General features: G+C 51.3%; 1 protein-coding gene across 1 annotated transcript; it reads left to right on the forward strand.

The window, feature by feature from the left end:
- The first annotated feature begins 4,086 nt into the window (after nt 1–4,086).
- Nucleotides 4,087–5,295, forward strand: LOC125532865 (F-box protein SKIP23-like). The gene has a single exon (XM_048696748.1). The coding sequence runs from the start codon at nt 4,087–4,089 to the stop codon at nt 5,293–5,295; it is 1,209 nt and encodes a 402-aa protein (XP_048552705.1).
- Nucleotides 5,296–15,485: the final 10,190 nt, after the last annotated feature.

Here is a 15,485-nt window from a genome sequence, read left to right on the forward strand (position 1 = left end):
TTTTGGTCACAGAAATTACATCTGGTAGATCCTGTCCAATTATGTTTTTCCAAATTATCCTTGGTTAAAATAATTTGTTTATGCACGAACCACATAAACACTTTGATTTTTAAAGGAATTTTAACTTTCCAAACATGTTTCGATCTAGGAAGCACAGTAGAGTTGATAACATCCAGATAACATCCAGATACATTTCAGTAAATGGTGCACTAAGTCATGGTAAAGCCAATACTACTGTCAATTGTGTTAGAAGGGAGAGAGGGATTTGGTGGAATAGTTTGATGTATTCCTTGAGCCTCGTGAGCATATATATAGGAGTACATGATCTACTTGGAGTACAAGGCAAGCCAGAATATTTCCTAGTCTAACATATGTTTCCTAATACAATCACGTTACTCAGCATCCCCCCGCAGTCACAACGGTAGCGACGCAGACGGTGAGACTGGAGAAGAATCTGAAGGCAAGCCGACGGACACCCCACCCCCCCCCCCACACACACACACAATCGTAACGGTCGACGCATCGCGGGGTCGTGGCTGGAGTGGAAACCAACGAGGTTGCTCAAGCAGGCGGTAGCCCTTTGTGCCGTTTGTCGAGGTAGCCAAGAGCCGAGGGTGGTGTAGCCGTGGTCGAGGTAGCCGCGCGAAGAATGTCGTGGTCGATGTCGAGTCGGGGAGCTGGTGTCGAGGATGTCGCCATGGAGCCGCGGGCGCAAGAGGGCGCCGAGTTAGCATGGGCGCAGTGGTGTCGAAGTAGTGGTGCGTCGGGAAGAAGACGTTGTTGACGACGCGTCGCAGTGGGTTTGCCAAGCCCGGGGACACATCGTAGACGAAGGCACGCACCGGTGTTGCCAGCATCGGGCATGCGTAGACGGACGAAGACGAAGTTGACGAAGCGCCACACCAGACTTGCCAGGCCCGGGGAAACGTCGTGGACGAAGGTACGCATCGGTGTTGCCAGCACCGGGCATGCATAGACGAGGACCTGCACAAGTTGTACGCCATGTCGGAGGAGTCGGAGAGGCTAGCAAAGAAGGACTCGACGACGGTTGTGGCGTCAATCAGCACGGAGCCGATGTCGCCTGCGGTTGTCGGAGTAGACGAAGTGGTCGGGGTAGATGACGGCGACGCTGGCGACGGGCCGGTGCTGGACGAAGATGAAGGAGGTGGACGGGCGGCGGCGGCGGCTACGTGGGTAGCGGCGGCAGCCAAAGAAGAGCGGCGGCGGCGGCCCAACGGCGGCTAGGTTAGGAGCGCGGCGGCGGTGCTCTAAGTAGGCGAAGAACCCGACAGCATGACAAAGACCGGCGCAGACGGTGGCGTTCCCGCGCCAAGGGAGGTGGCGCGATGCATACCACGGGAAGTTAACGCGCGTGGACGACGAAGTGGACCGTGGGCCGCCGCACTACGGCCCAAAGGGGCGACGCAGTGGTGGCGGGCAGGTCGAGGTGACGACGGGAAGACCTCGGGGCGGCGGTAGGGACCACGGGCTGCGGCACGACAACCCGAAGGGGCGGCGCGACGGAGGAGCGTGGGTCGGTGCAACCGCAGGGACGGCCTCTGGACGACGGCATGGACCGCGTGCCACGCTCGCTACGGCCCGACGGGGCGACGCGGTGGCGGCGCGAGGGTCGGTGCTGCCACGGGGACGACCTAGAGCGGATGGCCTCTAGGCGGCAGTGGACCGCGGGCCGCGGTAGTACGGCCCGAAGGGACGACGCAACGGTGACGCGGGTCGGTGCAGCTGGGAGAAGAACCACGGGGCGGCGGCGCTGCGGCCCGACGGGGCGACGCAGCGGCAGCCTATTACTCGATCGGTAGAGGGGCGCTGAACTCGGGACGGTCTTCATGGAACCTGCGGAGGCGCGCGCAACCGACGGGCCAGGTCGGTCGCCCGGCGTAGATGAGGCGGATCACGGCAGCGGGCGGGTGATCAATCCGATCGTGCGCGAGGTCGGGGACGCCACTCGATGAAGGCGCGGTGGCGGCGGAGTCCAAGATGAAGCCGGCGGCGGCGGGCGGCAGGGCGGCTATGATTGGCCGCCACATGGCGCGAGGCCGCCGGGTCGGTGTGATGCAGGTGTCCCGGTCGGAGCAGGGCAGTGACGGCCGGCGTAGATCGACGGGCGGGCCGTCGCGCGAACGGCGGTGGTGAAGGGCCGCCGCATGACGTGAGGCCGCCGGGTCAGGCCGACCGGCGGGCCGACGCAAGGACGCCACGCGAGGCCGCCGGATCGGGGCGACCGGCGGGCCGACGCGAGGACGCCTTGCGAGGCCGTCGGGTCGGTGAAGAAGCCGGCCGATCGCGCCGGTGTTGAAGTAGAGGCGCACGGGATCGACGGTGGCGATGGACGACGCAAACCGGAACACATAGACCGGAAAACCAAAAAAGAGACGCCAATCAAAGCGACCGGCGAGAGAGAGAAAATCCGAATCAAAGGATCGAGAAAAAAGACTCTCTAGGGCAGCTGGTCAACACGGCCGGCGGATGAACCCTAGGTACGGGCGGCGCGACCCCTGACGGCGGCTATGGAGGCCGATCGCCCCGGGAGCGGCGCGCGGGTGCGGAAGCGGCGGCGGCTAGGGTTTAGGATCGACTTACGATAGATACCATATTAGAAGGGAAAGAAGGATTTGGTAGAATAGTTTCATGTATTGCTTGAGCCTCGTGGGTATATATATAGAAGTATATGATCTACTTAAAGTACAAGGCAAGTCAGAATATTTCCTAGTCTAACCTATGTTTCCTAATATAATCGCGTTACTCAACAAATTGCATAGCTTCTTTCATAGAAAGAAATGCATGAGTAGCTTGCTCATGCCGCTCAAGTCCTTTCTTAGTTAACAATTGGGCGAGCGGTTTAGAAATGAGGCCATAGTGATTGACGAATTTTTTGTAATAACTAGTCAAAACCAGGAACCCGTGAAGTTCAGTAGACGTTTTGGGTATAGGCCATTGCTCCATCACCAATGTCTTGTCAGGATTAGTTGCAACACCTTCATTTGAGATATACACCACTTCCCAAAAGAACACTTGGAAAGCTTTGCCACAAACTATGTCTGTTTGAGTTTTGTAAGCAGTGCGCACGTGATGCATGCGTCCTTCCCAGTTAGCATTATAGATCAGAATAGCATTCAAGAACAATCACAAATTTCCTAAGAAAAGAAGCGAAGGCTACATTCATAACACATTGAAAGGTGGCAGATAAGTTTGCCACCCCAGACGATATTGAAAGTCACAGATTGATCTCAGATTCGTGTGTGCAACTGAAGCAACCTGAGCTTTGATTATTAATTGTGGTGTTTCGGTCGAAAAAATTGAAAGTCACAGATAATTTGAGAAATTTGGGATGATGAATAGACAAACGGAAAAAGATTTCTTAGAGAGAAAGTATGTAAGAATGTTTACAAATTTCATAAGCAACATACCCTTCACAGCTAACGGCTACACCATATATTCTAGTTCCCTTGCCTACTTATAAGTGGGCCACAACACCACTGTACAGCTTGTAGAGCTAGCTCATACTTTGCTCACTCTATCTCGTTTTCTGTCTGCTCAATGGGGAGAATATCGTGTGCTCCGGGAGCACCTAAGGACAGGTGCTCCAGCGCGACCTCCGTCACTGGATCTAGGTCCAATGCTGATCTACAGATGCGCAGGACCTAAATGTAATTACTGGACTTCTTGGCGTCTTTCTGCAAAAAATGCGGAAGCTCTGACCATGGATGCTTGATCTGAGATCGAACTGCTGAGGCACTCCGGAGCTCAGATATTGTCCCCTGCTCAGTGGATCCCCTTTTCTTTGCCGGCACACTTGCCATAGAGGTGGGGCCCAGTGACTCGGTGTCAGCCATACCGGAAGGAGGCGTGACAGGCAAACACATGACCTGAGAAAGAAGATGAATTCTAGCCGTTAGATTTCAATCCAGCAGTCGGAAAAGCCGACTCTAATTTTCTTTATTTGCCAAAAAAATAGCCTGTCGTTTGTCCCTTGGATTTAATCTGATATATATTGCGGCGCCGCGAAACTAGGAACTGCCAGCTACAACGTGCTTACGTGCGCCGGCGAGACGCGATCGGCGACCGATGGGGCCAGCACGGGACTGGTCCGGGCTGCCGGAGGACCTCCTCCTCGTCGCCATGGCCGCGATGGAAGTCCCCGACGTCCTCCGCTCGGGAGCCGTCTGCTGCTCCTGGCGCTCCGCGTCCGCCACGTTCCGTCGTCTCCTTCTCCCCTCCACGGCGCTGAACCAGCCTCCGTGCCTGCTATACGCGTGCGATGCCTACGGAGCAGACGACGCCACGGCGCTCTACTCCCCCTCTGCCAACGCCACCTTCCGCCTGCCATCCTCGCTCCGCGGCGTCGTCGGGTCGGCGCACGGGTGGCTCTTCACTACCGACGAGGCGGCCAACCCCTACCTCCTCAACCCTCTCACCGGCGCCCGGGCCGCGCTCCCGCCCATCACCACTCTCGAGGGCGTGAAGATCCACAGCATCCCGGACGACGATGGCGGTGTACTCTACGACGTTGACCGCGGGATGCGGAGCTTCCCGAAAGTGAAACAGGCCAATGCGCGGACCGCGAAGGACTGGGTGTACGGCCGGGTCGCCATCTCCGCGGCGGGCGCGTCGCCGGAGTGCATCGTCTTGCTCGCACACACGCCGTGCGGAAGTCTCTCCTTCGCGAGGCCCGGCGACGAGAGCTGGACCTCGCTGCCTGAACCATACTCGACCACGGAGGTCGCCATTGCTGTCTACAACGAGAGGGATGGCCTGTTTTACACGCTATGCGAGGGCGGCGTCGTGTGCACCTTCGACCTGAGCAACCCGTCGTCCCCGGCGGTGCGGCGCATAGCATACGGTGCGAAGATGCATTCGTCAGGCAGCGCTGCTAGGCACTCGCACTACCTCCTGTTCACGCCGGGCAACGCCATCCTGGTGGTGACGAGGCGCTTTGCCAGGGCACTGGACACTCCGCGTGGCGGCGGCGTTGCCACAACTGACCTCTGGATCCACAAGGTCCGCGGTCGGGACTGGACAGGCTTGGGTGACAATCCTCTCATCCTCGGCCGGAACTCGCCGCTGTGCCTCCCGATCAAGGACTATCCCATGTTGCGCCCAAACTGCGCCTATCTGACGGACGATCTTCAGCAGCACTACACGCCAGTCAGGCGGCGCAACCTCGGCATCTGGGACTTCGAGACCGGGAGCCTGCAGAAGCTTGACGATCTCAGGCCTCTCCTTCCTTGGCTGGATACACCACCACCAATTTGGATTACGCCATCTTTTTACTAGACTTGGCACATGAACATTTTTCCCTAGCCTTTAATTTGTTTCCCTTATGCCTTGCTCGGTTAAACCCTTCTAGGCCACAGTTGTGGTTTCAATGCGCTGGTCTTATGGGGTCTTGATGTAGGGTAAAACCCTAATCGGCCGATCTTTCACGAAAGGAGCGGATCCCGCGAAGAATACGAGGAACACGAGAGGGGGAAACGAGGGGAATCACAAGGGGAAACACGAGAGAATCACTCAATCAACAAGAAATAGTCACACATGTGCTAGATCCTCGAGTACATAAGAAAAGATATACGATCCACGGTCAACTAGGGACGATACACGGTAACCGGTCTTCTCCGTGAGGAGGTCTTGAAGTTCTTCTTCAAAAGGAGGTCTTGAATCCAAAGGGATCTTCTCCGTAGAGGCCGCGGTCTCTCTCGTGGAGTAGATCCGATGTGGATGAGCAATGCTCTATCTCTAAAATGAGCTAAACCAATGCTAACCCTAGAAAGTTGAGCGAGGAGGAGTATAGATAGTCTAGGGGGGAGAAGGGATACACGGGCCTCGGCCCTTCACTGTGCGCAGACAGGGGAGGCCGGATGTCTGGGCTGGTCGGGCCGGATGTCCGGGCTTTCAGGCGACGCTGGATGTCCGGGCTTTCAGGCGACGCCGGATGTCCGGGCTGGGGGCCCGGATGTCCGGGCTGGAGTGGTGGCATTTGTTTCTCTCGGGTTCGGAGGGGCCGGATTTCCGGGCTGGTGGCCGGATGTCCGGGGGCTCGGGAGAGGTCAGATGTCCGGGTTGTCGAGGCCGGATGTCCAGGGCCTGTAGCTTCTGGCGGCTGTGCTGCTGTAGTGGTTGACGCTCCAGGGGCCGGATGTCCGGGGCCTGGGAGATGCTCTTGGCTCCTTCCGTTGGTTCTCCTCATTCGTGGACTTGGGGACTTGTACATCTTCATGCGCATCTTCGAGAGGGTCCTCTTGGTGCCTAATCATGCACAACACCTCGGACTTAGGTAGTAGCCATGTCTCATGCATAGAGGGTGGAAGTTCGGAGAGGAGTGACTTCACCTTATCTTCGATAGCCTTGGCTCGGGCTCGGCCTCGGGTCATTGGTCCAAGTAGTGTCGTTGGAGGTGTAGGTGCGTCCATGGGGATGATCTTGGGATGCTCCGCATCATCTCCCCTCCCTTGGGGAAGATCCGTCCTCGGATCGAAATCCTCATCACCATGGTAGGGCGAGAGATCTTTGATGTTGAGGATGTCGCTCACGGAGTACTTGTCACGAGGGATGTCGATCTTGTATGCGTTGTTGTTGTAGCGTGCAAGCACCTTGAATGGTCCATCCGCGCGTGGTCGAAGTTTGGACTTGCGTTCTTGGGGAAAGCGGTCCTTGCGAAAGTGTAGCCACACGAGGTCTCCAATGTTGAATATCATAGGGTGCTTGTTGACGTTGAGCTTGGTCGCAAGGCATTGTACTTGGCGCTCGATGGTGTTTCTTGTATCTTCATGCACCTTCTTGAGATGAGTCGCTCGTGGACTTGCATCCAAATTGATGCGCTCTTGGAGTGGTAGAGGGAGAGTATCCAATGGTGACAAATGGTTGAATCCGTAGATGACCTCGAAACGGGACTTGCCGGTTGTTGAGTGTCTTGCTCGGTTGTAGGCGAACTCGGCGATGGGTAGACACTCCTCCCACTCATTAATGTTCTTCTTGATGAGTACTCGAAGTAGAGCGGAGAGTGTGCGGTTTGTCACCTCAGTTTGGCCGTCGGTTTGAGGATGGTACGCCGTGGAGAAGAGTAGCTTGATTCCGAGCTTGGCGCATAGGGTCTTCCAAAAGTAGCTAAGGAACTTGACGTCGCGGTCCGAGACGATAGTCTTTGGCACACCATGTAGACGCAATATTTCCCTACAAAAGAGATTAGCAACATGTGAAGCATCGTCTATCTTGTTGCAAGGAATAAAATGTGCCATTTTTGAGAAATGGTCCACAATGACAAATATGGAATCTTTCCCATTTCGAGTCCTAGGCAAACCAAGTACAAAGTCCATGCTAATGTCTTCCCATGGTTGGTATGGAATTGGTAGAGGCATATAGAGGCCATGAGATTGAGCTTTGGACTTAGCTTTGCGACATGTAGAGCATCGGTTGGTGAAACGATTGACATCCCGAAACATCTTTGGCCAAAAGTAGTTCTTCGAGAGCGTGGCGAACGTATTGTCGTGTCCGAAATGTCCCATTAAGCCTCCTCCATGAGATTCCTGCAAAAGCAACAAACAAAGAGAGGACTCGGGGATGCAAAGTTTATTAGCTCTCATAAGATATCCATCTTTGATGTAATAGCGTTTCCAAGATGTATTCGACAAACACTTGGCATAAGGAGTAGCAAAAGTTGCATCATGCTCATACAAGTCTTTGATATGCTCGAAGCCAATGACATCAAAATCAAGTTGTGTAACAAGCATGCATATGCGGGAAAGAGCATCCGCGACAATGTTTTCTTTACCCTTGATGTACTTGATGGCATAAGGAAAAGACTCAATAAATTCACTCCATTTAGCATGACGCTTGTTCAACTTGGTTTGTCCTTTAAGATACTTGAGAGTCTCATGATCGGAATGAATGATAAACTCATGGGGACGAAGGTAATGTTGCCATTCATGCAAAACGCGGACTAAAGCATATAGCTCTTTTTCATAGATAGGATAATTGAGATGCGCTCCGGAAAGTTTCTCACTAAAGTAAGCTATGGGGCGCTTCTCTTGCGTTAACACACCTCCTATGCCATTACCACTATCATCGCAATGAATCTCAAAAGGCTTGTTGAAATTGGGTAAAGCAAGCACGGGAGCATGAGTAAGAAAATTCTTAAGCTCATTGAATGCGGTATCTTGGGATGGTCCCCAAACAAAAGGCGCATTCTTCTTGCTCAAAGCATGCAAAGGCAAAGCAATGGTGCTAAAATCCTTCACAAAGTGACGATAGAAACCCGCAAGGCCAAGAAAACTACGCACTTGATGCAAGTTGGTTGGTTGCGGCCAAGTCTTAATAGCATTGATCTTGGACTCATCAACACGAACACCCTTAGAAGAAACAACAAAACCCAAGAAAATGAGATTATCAACACCAAAAAGGCATTTCTCCATGTTAGCATAGAGGCGCTCTTTTCTAAGAGTTTGCAAAACGATGCGGACATGGGTGACATGCTCTTTGATAGATTTGCTAAACACAAGAATGTCATCGAAATAAACCACAACAAATATACCAATGTAAGGGCGAAAGACATGATTCATAAGGCGCATAAAAGTGCCCGGTGCTTCCGAAAGACCCATAGGCATGACTAACCACTCATACAAACCAAACTTGGTTTTGAAGGCGGTTTTACATTCATCACCCTCTTGTATGCGGATTTGATAATAACCACTCTTAAGATCAATTTTGGAAAATATAGTGGCACCACTAAGCTCATCAAGCATATCATCTAGGCGTGGAATGGGGTACCTATATCGAACGGTGATAGCATTGATAGGTCTACAATCGGAGCACATGCGAAAGCTACCGTCACGTTTTGGCACAAGAATGACCGGGACGGCACAAGGGCTCAAACTTTCACGCACATGTCCATGGTCGATGAGATGTTTTACTTGCCTTTGTATTTCTATGGTTTCTTCGGGGTTGACACGGTATGGAGCTTTGTTCGGAAGAGGTGCTCCGGGGATGAGGTCGATTCGGTGCTCAATGCCTCGTAGAGGAGGTAGACCCGGAGGTAGCTCATCGGGGAAAACATCTTGAAATTCCTGCAAAAGAGAAGACAACACTAGAGGAAGAGTGTGAGAAGTTTTAGTTTGTGGTGCATTGTGCTTGCACACGAGGACGTAGTGTAGGACACTAGATGGGTTCTCACACACTTCTCTTATCTCACGTTTGGTGGCAAATAGAACTAGGTTCTTGTTTTCGCTCATCGTGGAGGCACTCGATTTGGGCTTGTGGCGCTCACTCTCTTTTTGGTGGCTCGCTCTCTCACTATGATCTCCACGATGGGTGGCTTGCGTGTCGGCGATCACTTGACTTGGCGACATTGGACGGAGGACGTACTCCTTGCCCTTCATCTTGAAGATGTAGTGGTTCGTTCGGCCGTTGTGGTCAACTCCTCTATCGAATTGCCATGGTCGTCCAAGGAGAAGATGACAAACGGTCATTGGAACAATGTCGCACTCCAAGGTGTCTTCGTAGGCGCCAATTTTGAAGGAGACTTGTACTCGGTGCTCGACTTGGATGGTGCCGGAGTCACTAAGCCATTGCACTTTGTATGGATGTGGATGCTTCGCCTTGGGCAATTGGATCTTGGAGCAAAGTTCTTCACTTGCGAGATTATGACAACTCCCTCCATCGATGATGACCTTGACGGATCATCCATTGATGCCGGCCTTGGTGTGGAATATGTGGCATCGTTGGTCTTCTTCTTGGTGATGTTGGAGAGTCAAGACTTTGGAGACAACAAGTGCATGACTTGAGTCTTCATCGCAAAAGACTTGTTCTTCTTCATTGTTCACTTGGCGGTGCATGGCGACTTGCTCAAGGGCTTCCATTTTGCCTTCACTCATGGAGTCATAAGTACCATCGTCGTTGAAGACCATGGTTCGCTTGTTGGTGCACTCATAGGACTTGTGGCCTCGGCCTCCGCAAGTGAAACACTTGAAGGAACTCGTCTTGACGGTCTCATCGGTTGGGGTTGATGATGATGAAGCTCTCGGCTTGAAGTTGCTCGTAGTAGGATGGCTTGTAGTTAAGAAGCTTTCTTGGAAGTCGACTTGTCGATGTTAGTAGTAGAAGGCTTTGTAGTCGGTGTTGGAGTCGTTGAAGCTTGGTTGTTGGAGAAGCCGTAGGACTTGGATGAGAACTTGGCATACTTGAAATCATCTTGCACTTGGCGTTCCGCTTTGGTAGCTTGGTGCACTAGCTCGATGAGATTTGAGTATGGTTGGAAGTCGGCGATCTTCTTGATGGGATGATTGAGTCCATTCAAGAAACGTGTCATTGTTTGCTCATCATGTTCCGTGACATTGGCTCTTATCATTGCAATCTCCATCTCCTTGTAGTATTATTGAATGCTCTTTGTTCCTTGCTTGAGTTGTTGGAGTTTCTTGAAGATGTCGTGGTTGTAGTAGGTAGGTATGAAGCGTGCTCTCATGACATCCTTCATTTGCGCCCAAGTAGTGATGGGTGGTTCACCTCTTGCCTCTCGGCGCTCTATAATTTGTTCCCACCAAATGAGGACATAGTCTTGGAACTCAAGGGATGCCATCGCGATCTTCTTCTCTTCTTCATAATTGTGCAAACGGAAGATCTTGTCAACCTTCAATGCCCATGAAAGGTACTCTTTGGGATCGTTGCTTCCGTTGAACTTGGGCATGGTAAACTTGAGCTTGCCATAGCGTTGCTCTTCATTGTGTTGGGGTCGGGGATGATAACGCCCATGTTGTTGATGATTGTTCAACTCGTGGTGCTCTTGGCGCGGAGGGTTGTCATCATCATGTTGTTCTTGTCGTGGAGGATCTCCAATGTCTTCATGCTCTGGATTGACTTGTTGTTCTTGGCGAGCTTGTGGAGGAGCTTGTCGAGCTCGAGGAGGAACTTGACGATGCACGCGAGCTTGAAATCTTCGTTCTTGAATTTCTTCACGAAGTGCTTCCTCTTGTTCACGGGCTTGTCGGCTTCGGTCGGCTACGGCTCGACTCGAATCGCATAGAGCTTGTTGTGCCGCAAGTGCTTGAGCGTCACGGAGTTGTTGTTCTTGACATTGTGCCTCGGCATCTTGAGCATTTTGGTGTAGACACACTCGCTCTTCCTCTTCATGTTGGCGTTGTCGTTGCCGTTTTCGTGCTAGTGCAAAGGCCTCTTGAGTTTGACGTTGTCGGCGCTCTTGAGAGTCGGTGTCGCGTAGGGGATTGAGGCTTGCTTGACGATCGGTGCGCGCGGCTCGGCGAAGAGTGTTCGATGTCGGTGTACTTGAGCCGGAGAGGGTGAAGTCGGAGTGTCGGCTTGAACGGATCCTTCTTGAAGTGGAAGAAGAGCGGTTGAGCAACAAAGCACGAATTTTGTCCATCCTTGCGTCATTCTCTTGCTTGTGATCGTCAGGTTTGTGGTCAAAGTAGTCCCTTGTACATTGCTCGGAAAGTCGCAAGTCGGCGGCAAGGTTGTCGATGCGTTCACTCATAGCTTGTTGCTCTTGATGCAAAGCACGTTGTGCACCAAAGAGGTGACTCTTGGTGACGAAGGAGTTCATGTCGTCGTCTTGCTCCATGAAGAGTCGGTTGGTAGAAGTACTTGGCCTATCCATCATTCCAAGACAAATGTGAGTGGTAGAAAGAGAAGAACGAGTACCAAATGTACCTTGACCGAAGTTGAAAGTGGATCGAGGATCACTCCAATGTAGGACAAGGAAATAGCACCATTGGTACTAGATCTTATCAGTTTCTCACACCTACACAAGTAAAAGCTTTTGGTAGAGCTTGGTTAGGATGGTGGCACAAAATTTGATGCAATTATAAGTGAGCTTCAATAATGTTGGGAAAGACTCGCAAGATGCAATGTAACAAGTAGACCAAGCATATAAGGTACACGGAAACACACACGCAAAAAGATAAGTGGGTTGTGCAACCAAGGGTGAGCCAAAATGTGGAATCCATAAAAATGCTCTTGTTGCACAACACTAGAGAGATGCTAGCACGATTGCACAATAGGCGGATACAAGAACTTGTGCACAACCTTCTTAGCAAAAATGCAACGACTTCTATCCCAAATATGCTCTATGCAAGGTGTTGCTATGATATGATCCAAGACGATCGAGTATGACAATCTTAATGTTGTAAGATGCTATGGTACTTGCTTAAAAGCTCTTTGCTTATCTTTTCTCTTTGCTTAAAAGCTTGTTTGGATCTTTGATGTTTGAGCTCTTTTCTCATGCAATGCTTGGCGAACCAAGATAGCAAATGAGTATGCGATGACAACTTTGTGACACAAGAGATGATACCAATATATGCAACAATGATGTATGTATGCTATGGGAAGTATGATCACTAATGTGCACAAGTCTCGTTGCCGGCAATACTCAATGGCTAGTCTCGATGGGTAAGCAACGCAAAGGAGTAAGGCTATGATGGCTATCAATGTAATGGCAAGAGTGATATGTCCAATACGAAGATGAGGTTACCGGTCTTGCTTCCGGTGTGGTGTCAAAATGGTGGCATGAATACCAAGGTGTAGTCGAGGTGGTCGTTGTTGATGACGATGTAGGACGGCGATGATGATGTAGGACGCGTCCGTGACGAAGATGAGCGGCGGTGATGTCGATGTTGAACCGTACCTAGTTAGCCGAAACACAAAAGGATACGGTACCGCAACTCAAATTCTCAAACCTCGAAGTAGCAAAAGTGTCGGAGAGCGAAATGGTCCAAAATGGTTGGGCGATGCGAAAGTGGTGGAGGTATGCGGAAGTATAAGTGGTCTATGGTGGGCACCGGAACAAAATTTGGTGAAAAAGGATGGAAAATGGGGCGGTGGATGGAGATGTTGCTACTAGGGGTCGGATGTCTGGGGGGGGCGAATGTCCGGGCTCTGGATCTGTAACACCCCGAATATGTTTTTCCTAATATGTAATCCAACTCTTGCCATTTTCGGCGTTAAGTTATTTTATTTTCTCGGGTTCGGGTTTTTGTCTCCGTGTGTTGTTATCGTTGTCATGCACCTCATATCATGTCATCATGTGCATTGCATTTGCATACGTGTTCGTCTCATGCATTCGAGCATTTTTCCCCGTTGTCCGTTTTGCATTCCGGCGCTCCGTTCTCCTCCGGTGGTCATTTCTACCTTTCTTTCGTGTGTGGGGATTAAACATTTCCGGATTGGACCGAGACTTTCCAAGCGGCCTTGGTTTACTACCGGTAGACCGCTTGTCAAGTTTCGTACCATTTGGACTTCGTTTGATGCTCCAACAGTTAACCGAGGGACCGAGAAGGCCTCGTGTGTGTTACAGCCCAACACCCCTTCATTTTGTCCCAAAACCCACCAAAACCCTCTCCATCACCTAGAGCGTTCGATCACGATCGCGTGACTGAAAACCGCACCTCATTTGGACTCTCCTAGCTCCTCCTATGCCTATATAAAGACCCCCTCCGAAATTCTCCTTCTCCTTCCCCCGAAACCCTTGTCCCCTTCGTCTCCACGCGCCGGCGGACATATTTCCGTCCGGCCGGACACGTCCAAATCTGTCGCTGCCGCCACGTGTCACCACCTCATTCACCGTCGCCCGGTGCCCACATCGCCGCCGCGCGGGCCCGCCTGGGCCCGGGGAGAGCCCCCCCAGCCCGAGCCGCCGCCCGCGCCTCCTCGCCCGCGCCGGCCACCACCTCGCCACGCCACCGTGCCGGCCGGTGCGCCGACGTCGCCGCCCGGCGCCGCAAGCCTCGCCGCCCGCCGCCACCTCGCCGGCGCCGGAGGCCGCGCCGCATCGCCGTGGTCGCCATCGCCGGCTCCGGCCTCCTCCTCCCTCCTCGACGTCCGCGCCGCTCCGGCAAGTCCGACTCCGAGCTCCGGCGTCGTCCCCGCCCCCGGTGAACAGTTTTTCCGGCGATCCTCGTAATCCGCGCCCGGCTGGATCTAGATCTGGGAATTGCCTCGGTTGACTTTTGCCCCGAAACTCTAATTATTTTGCTATGTTCATCGCATCGTAACTTTGCATCCGTAGCTCCGTTTTGGAAGAATGCTATTTGAGATAATGGTCAGATCTCATTGCATCATTTTCATTTAAGTCCATCTTGATGCCCGAAATGCTGTTGGAAGAATGCTATTTGAGATAATGGTCAGGTCTGCTGCTCCAATTAGATATTTGTCATTTTTGCCATGTTTAATGTGTGCATGATATGCCCCTGAGCTCTACATGTGTTTTGGTGAGCTCTACATGTGTTTTGGTATATGCTTTGCCATCTTTCTAGGGGTGCAACCCATGTATTTTTGTGATGTGTGTGGTGACTATCACAAGCTTGCAAAGTGGTGCATTCGTTAATGCTGATTTCAGGGACTTAGCAATTCCACTAAGTCCTTGATCTGTTTATTTCAATATGTCATATGTTCATGTTGTTTACTAGTGATCTGTACCTCTTTTGAGGATGATCAGTAAGGATGTTTTGTTAATATTGTAGTGCTCTATCCATCCGTGTCTTTGTTTGCAATTATGGAGCACCCTAGCTTGAGTCAATCGAGCTCTAATTTTGCTATTTCGTGAATCTAGGCAGATTATCTACTTGTTAGCGATTTTGCCGAGGATGTTGTAGTTGATCCGTGTATGCTATGTTATTGTTCTTGCCATGTCTTGCTTGTATAATGTGTATTCTTGATGGGTGTATGCTTATACTTTCATGACTTGCTCTGTAGTGAGTGCATCGAGCTCTTAAACATGCCTACTTGATATCTGATTTTGCATGCTCCAGTTTTTCACTAAGTCTGAGAACTGATTATGTTTTTGCCATGTTCACATGCTTGCAAATGTATTTTCTGATCCCTTTTGGCTCAAGGTCACTAAGGGACTTTTGTTAAGCTCTTCGAGTAGCTCCATGCCATGCTTTACTTTGCCATGTTCAGGCCCTGTAGCATGTAGTTTTCATGCTCTAAAGTGTGCTTCCTGATGTTAAATTCCAGACTTGTGTTAATTTCACTAAGTCTGAAACCTGTTACCATTTGCATTTTTGCCATACTTGTTTGAACCTGTTAATGGATGAATTGGCCGTAGTTCAGTGTTCATCTTTTGTTAAGAATCATGAATGGATACCTTCCATGTATTTTGTTGCCATGTTTGAGTGATGTAGCATGTTCATCTTGTTGCATTTAGATGGCTACTTGTTGTATATCGCAGACCGGTGCCATATTTGAATTGCTTGCCATTTCCAAACCGTGACTCCGATTCCGGCATTCTTTATATCGTTTTCAAGCGATTTCCTCTCACCTTTACAGTGGCACACTTGGATTTACAAGTTGAGGCCAGCTTCTTTCAGTCCTTGTCAAATCTTGCATATGCATCACATGTCGCATCCCGCATAGCTTACCATGTTTGCATCATATTGTTTGAGCTTTGCACGTGGTTGATTGTGTTCCGTTTTCTTGTTTGTCTTGTTTGGGTAGAGCCGGGAGACGAGTTCGCTAACGAGGAG

Source organism: Triticum urartu, chromosome 1A (assembly GCF_056163025.1).
Source record: "Triticum urartu cultivar PI428250 chromosome 1A, HENAU_Tu73, whole genome shotgun sequence".
Lineage (NCBI taxonomy): Eukaryota > Viridiplantae > Streptophyta > Magnoliopsida > Poales > Poaceae > Triticum > Triticum urartu.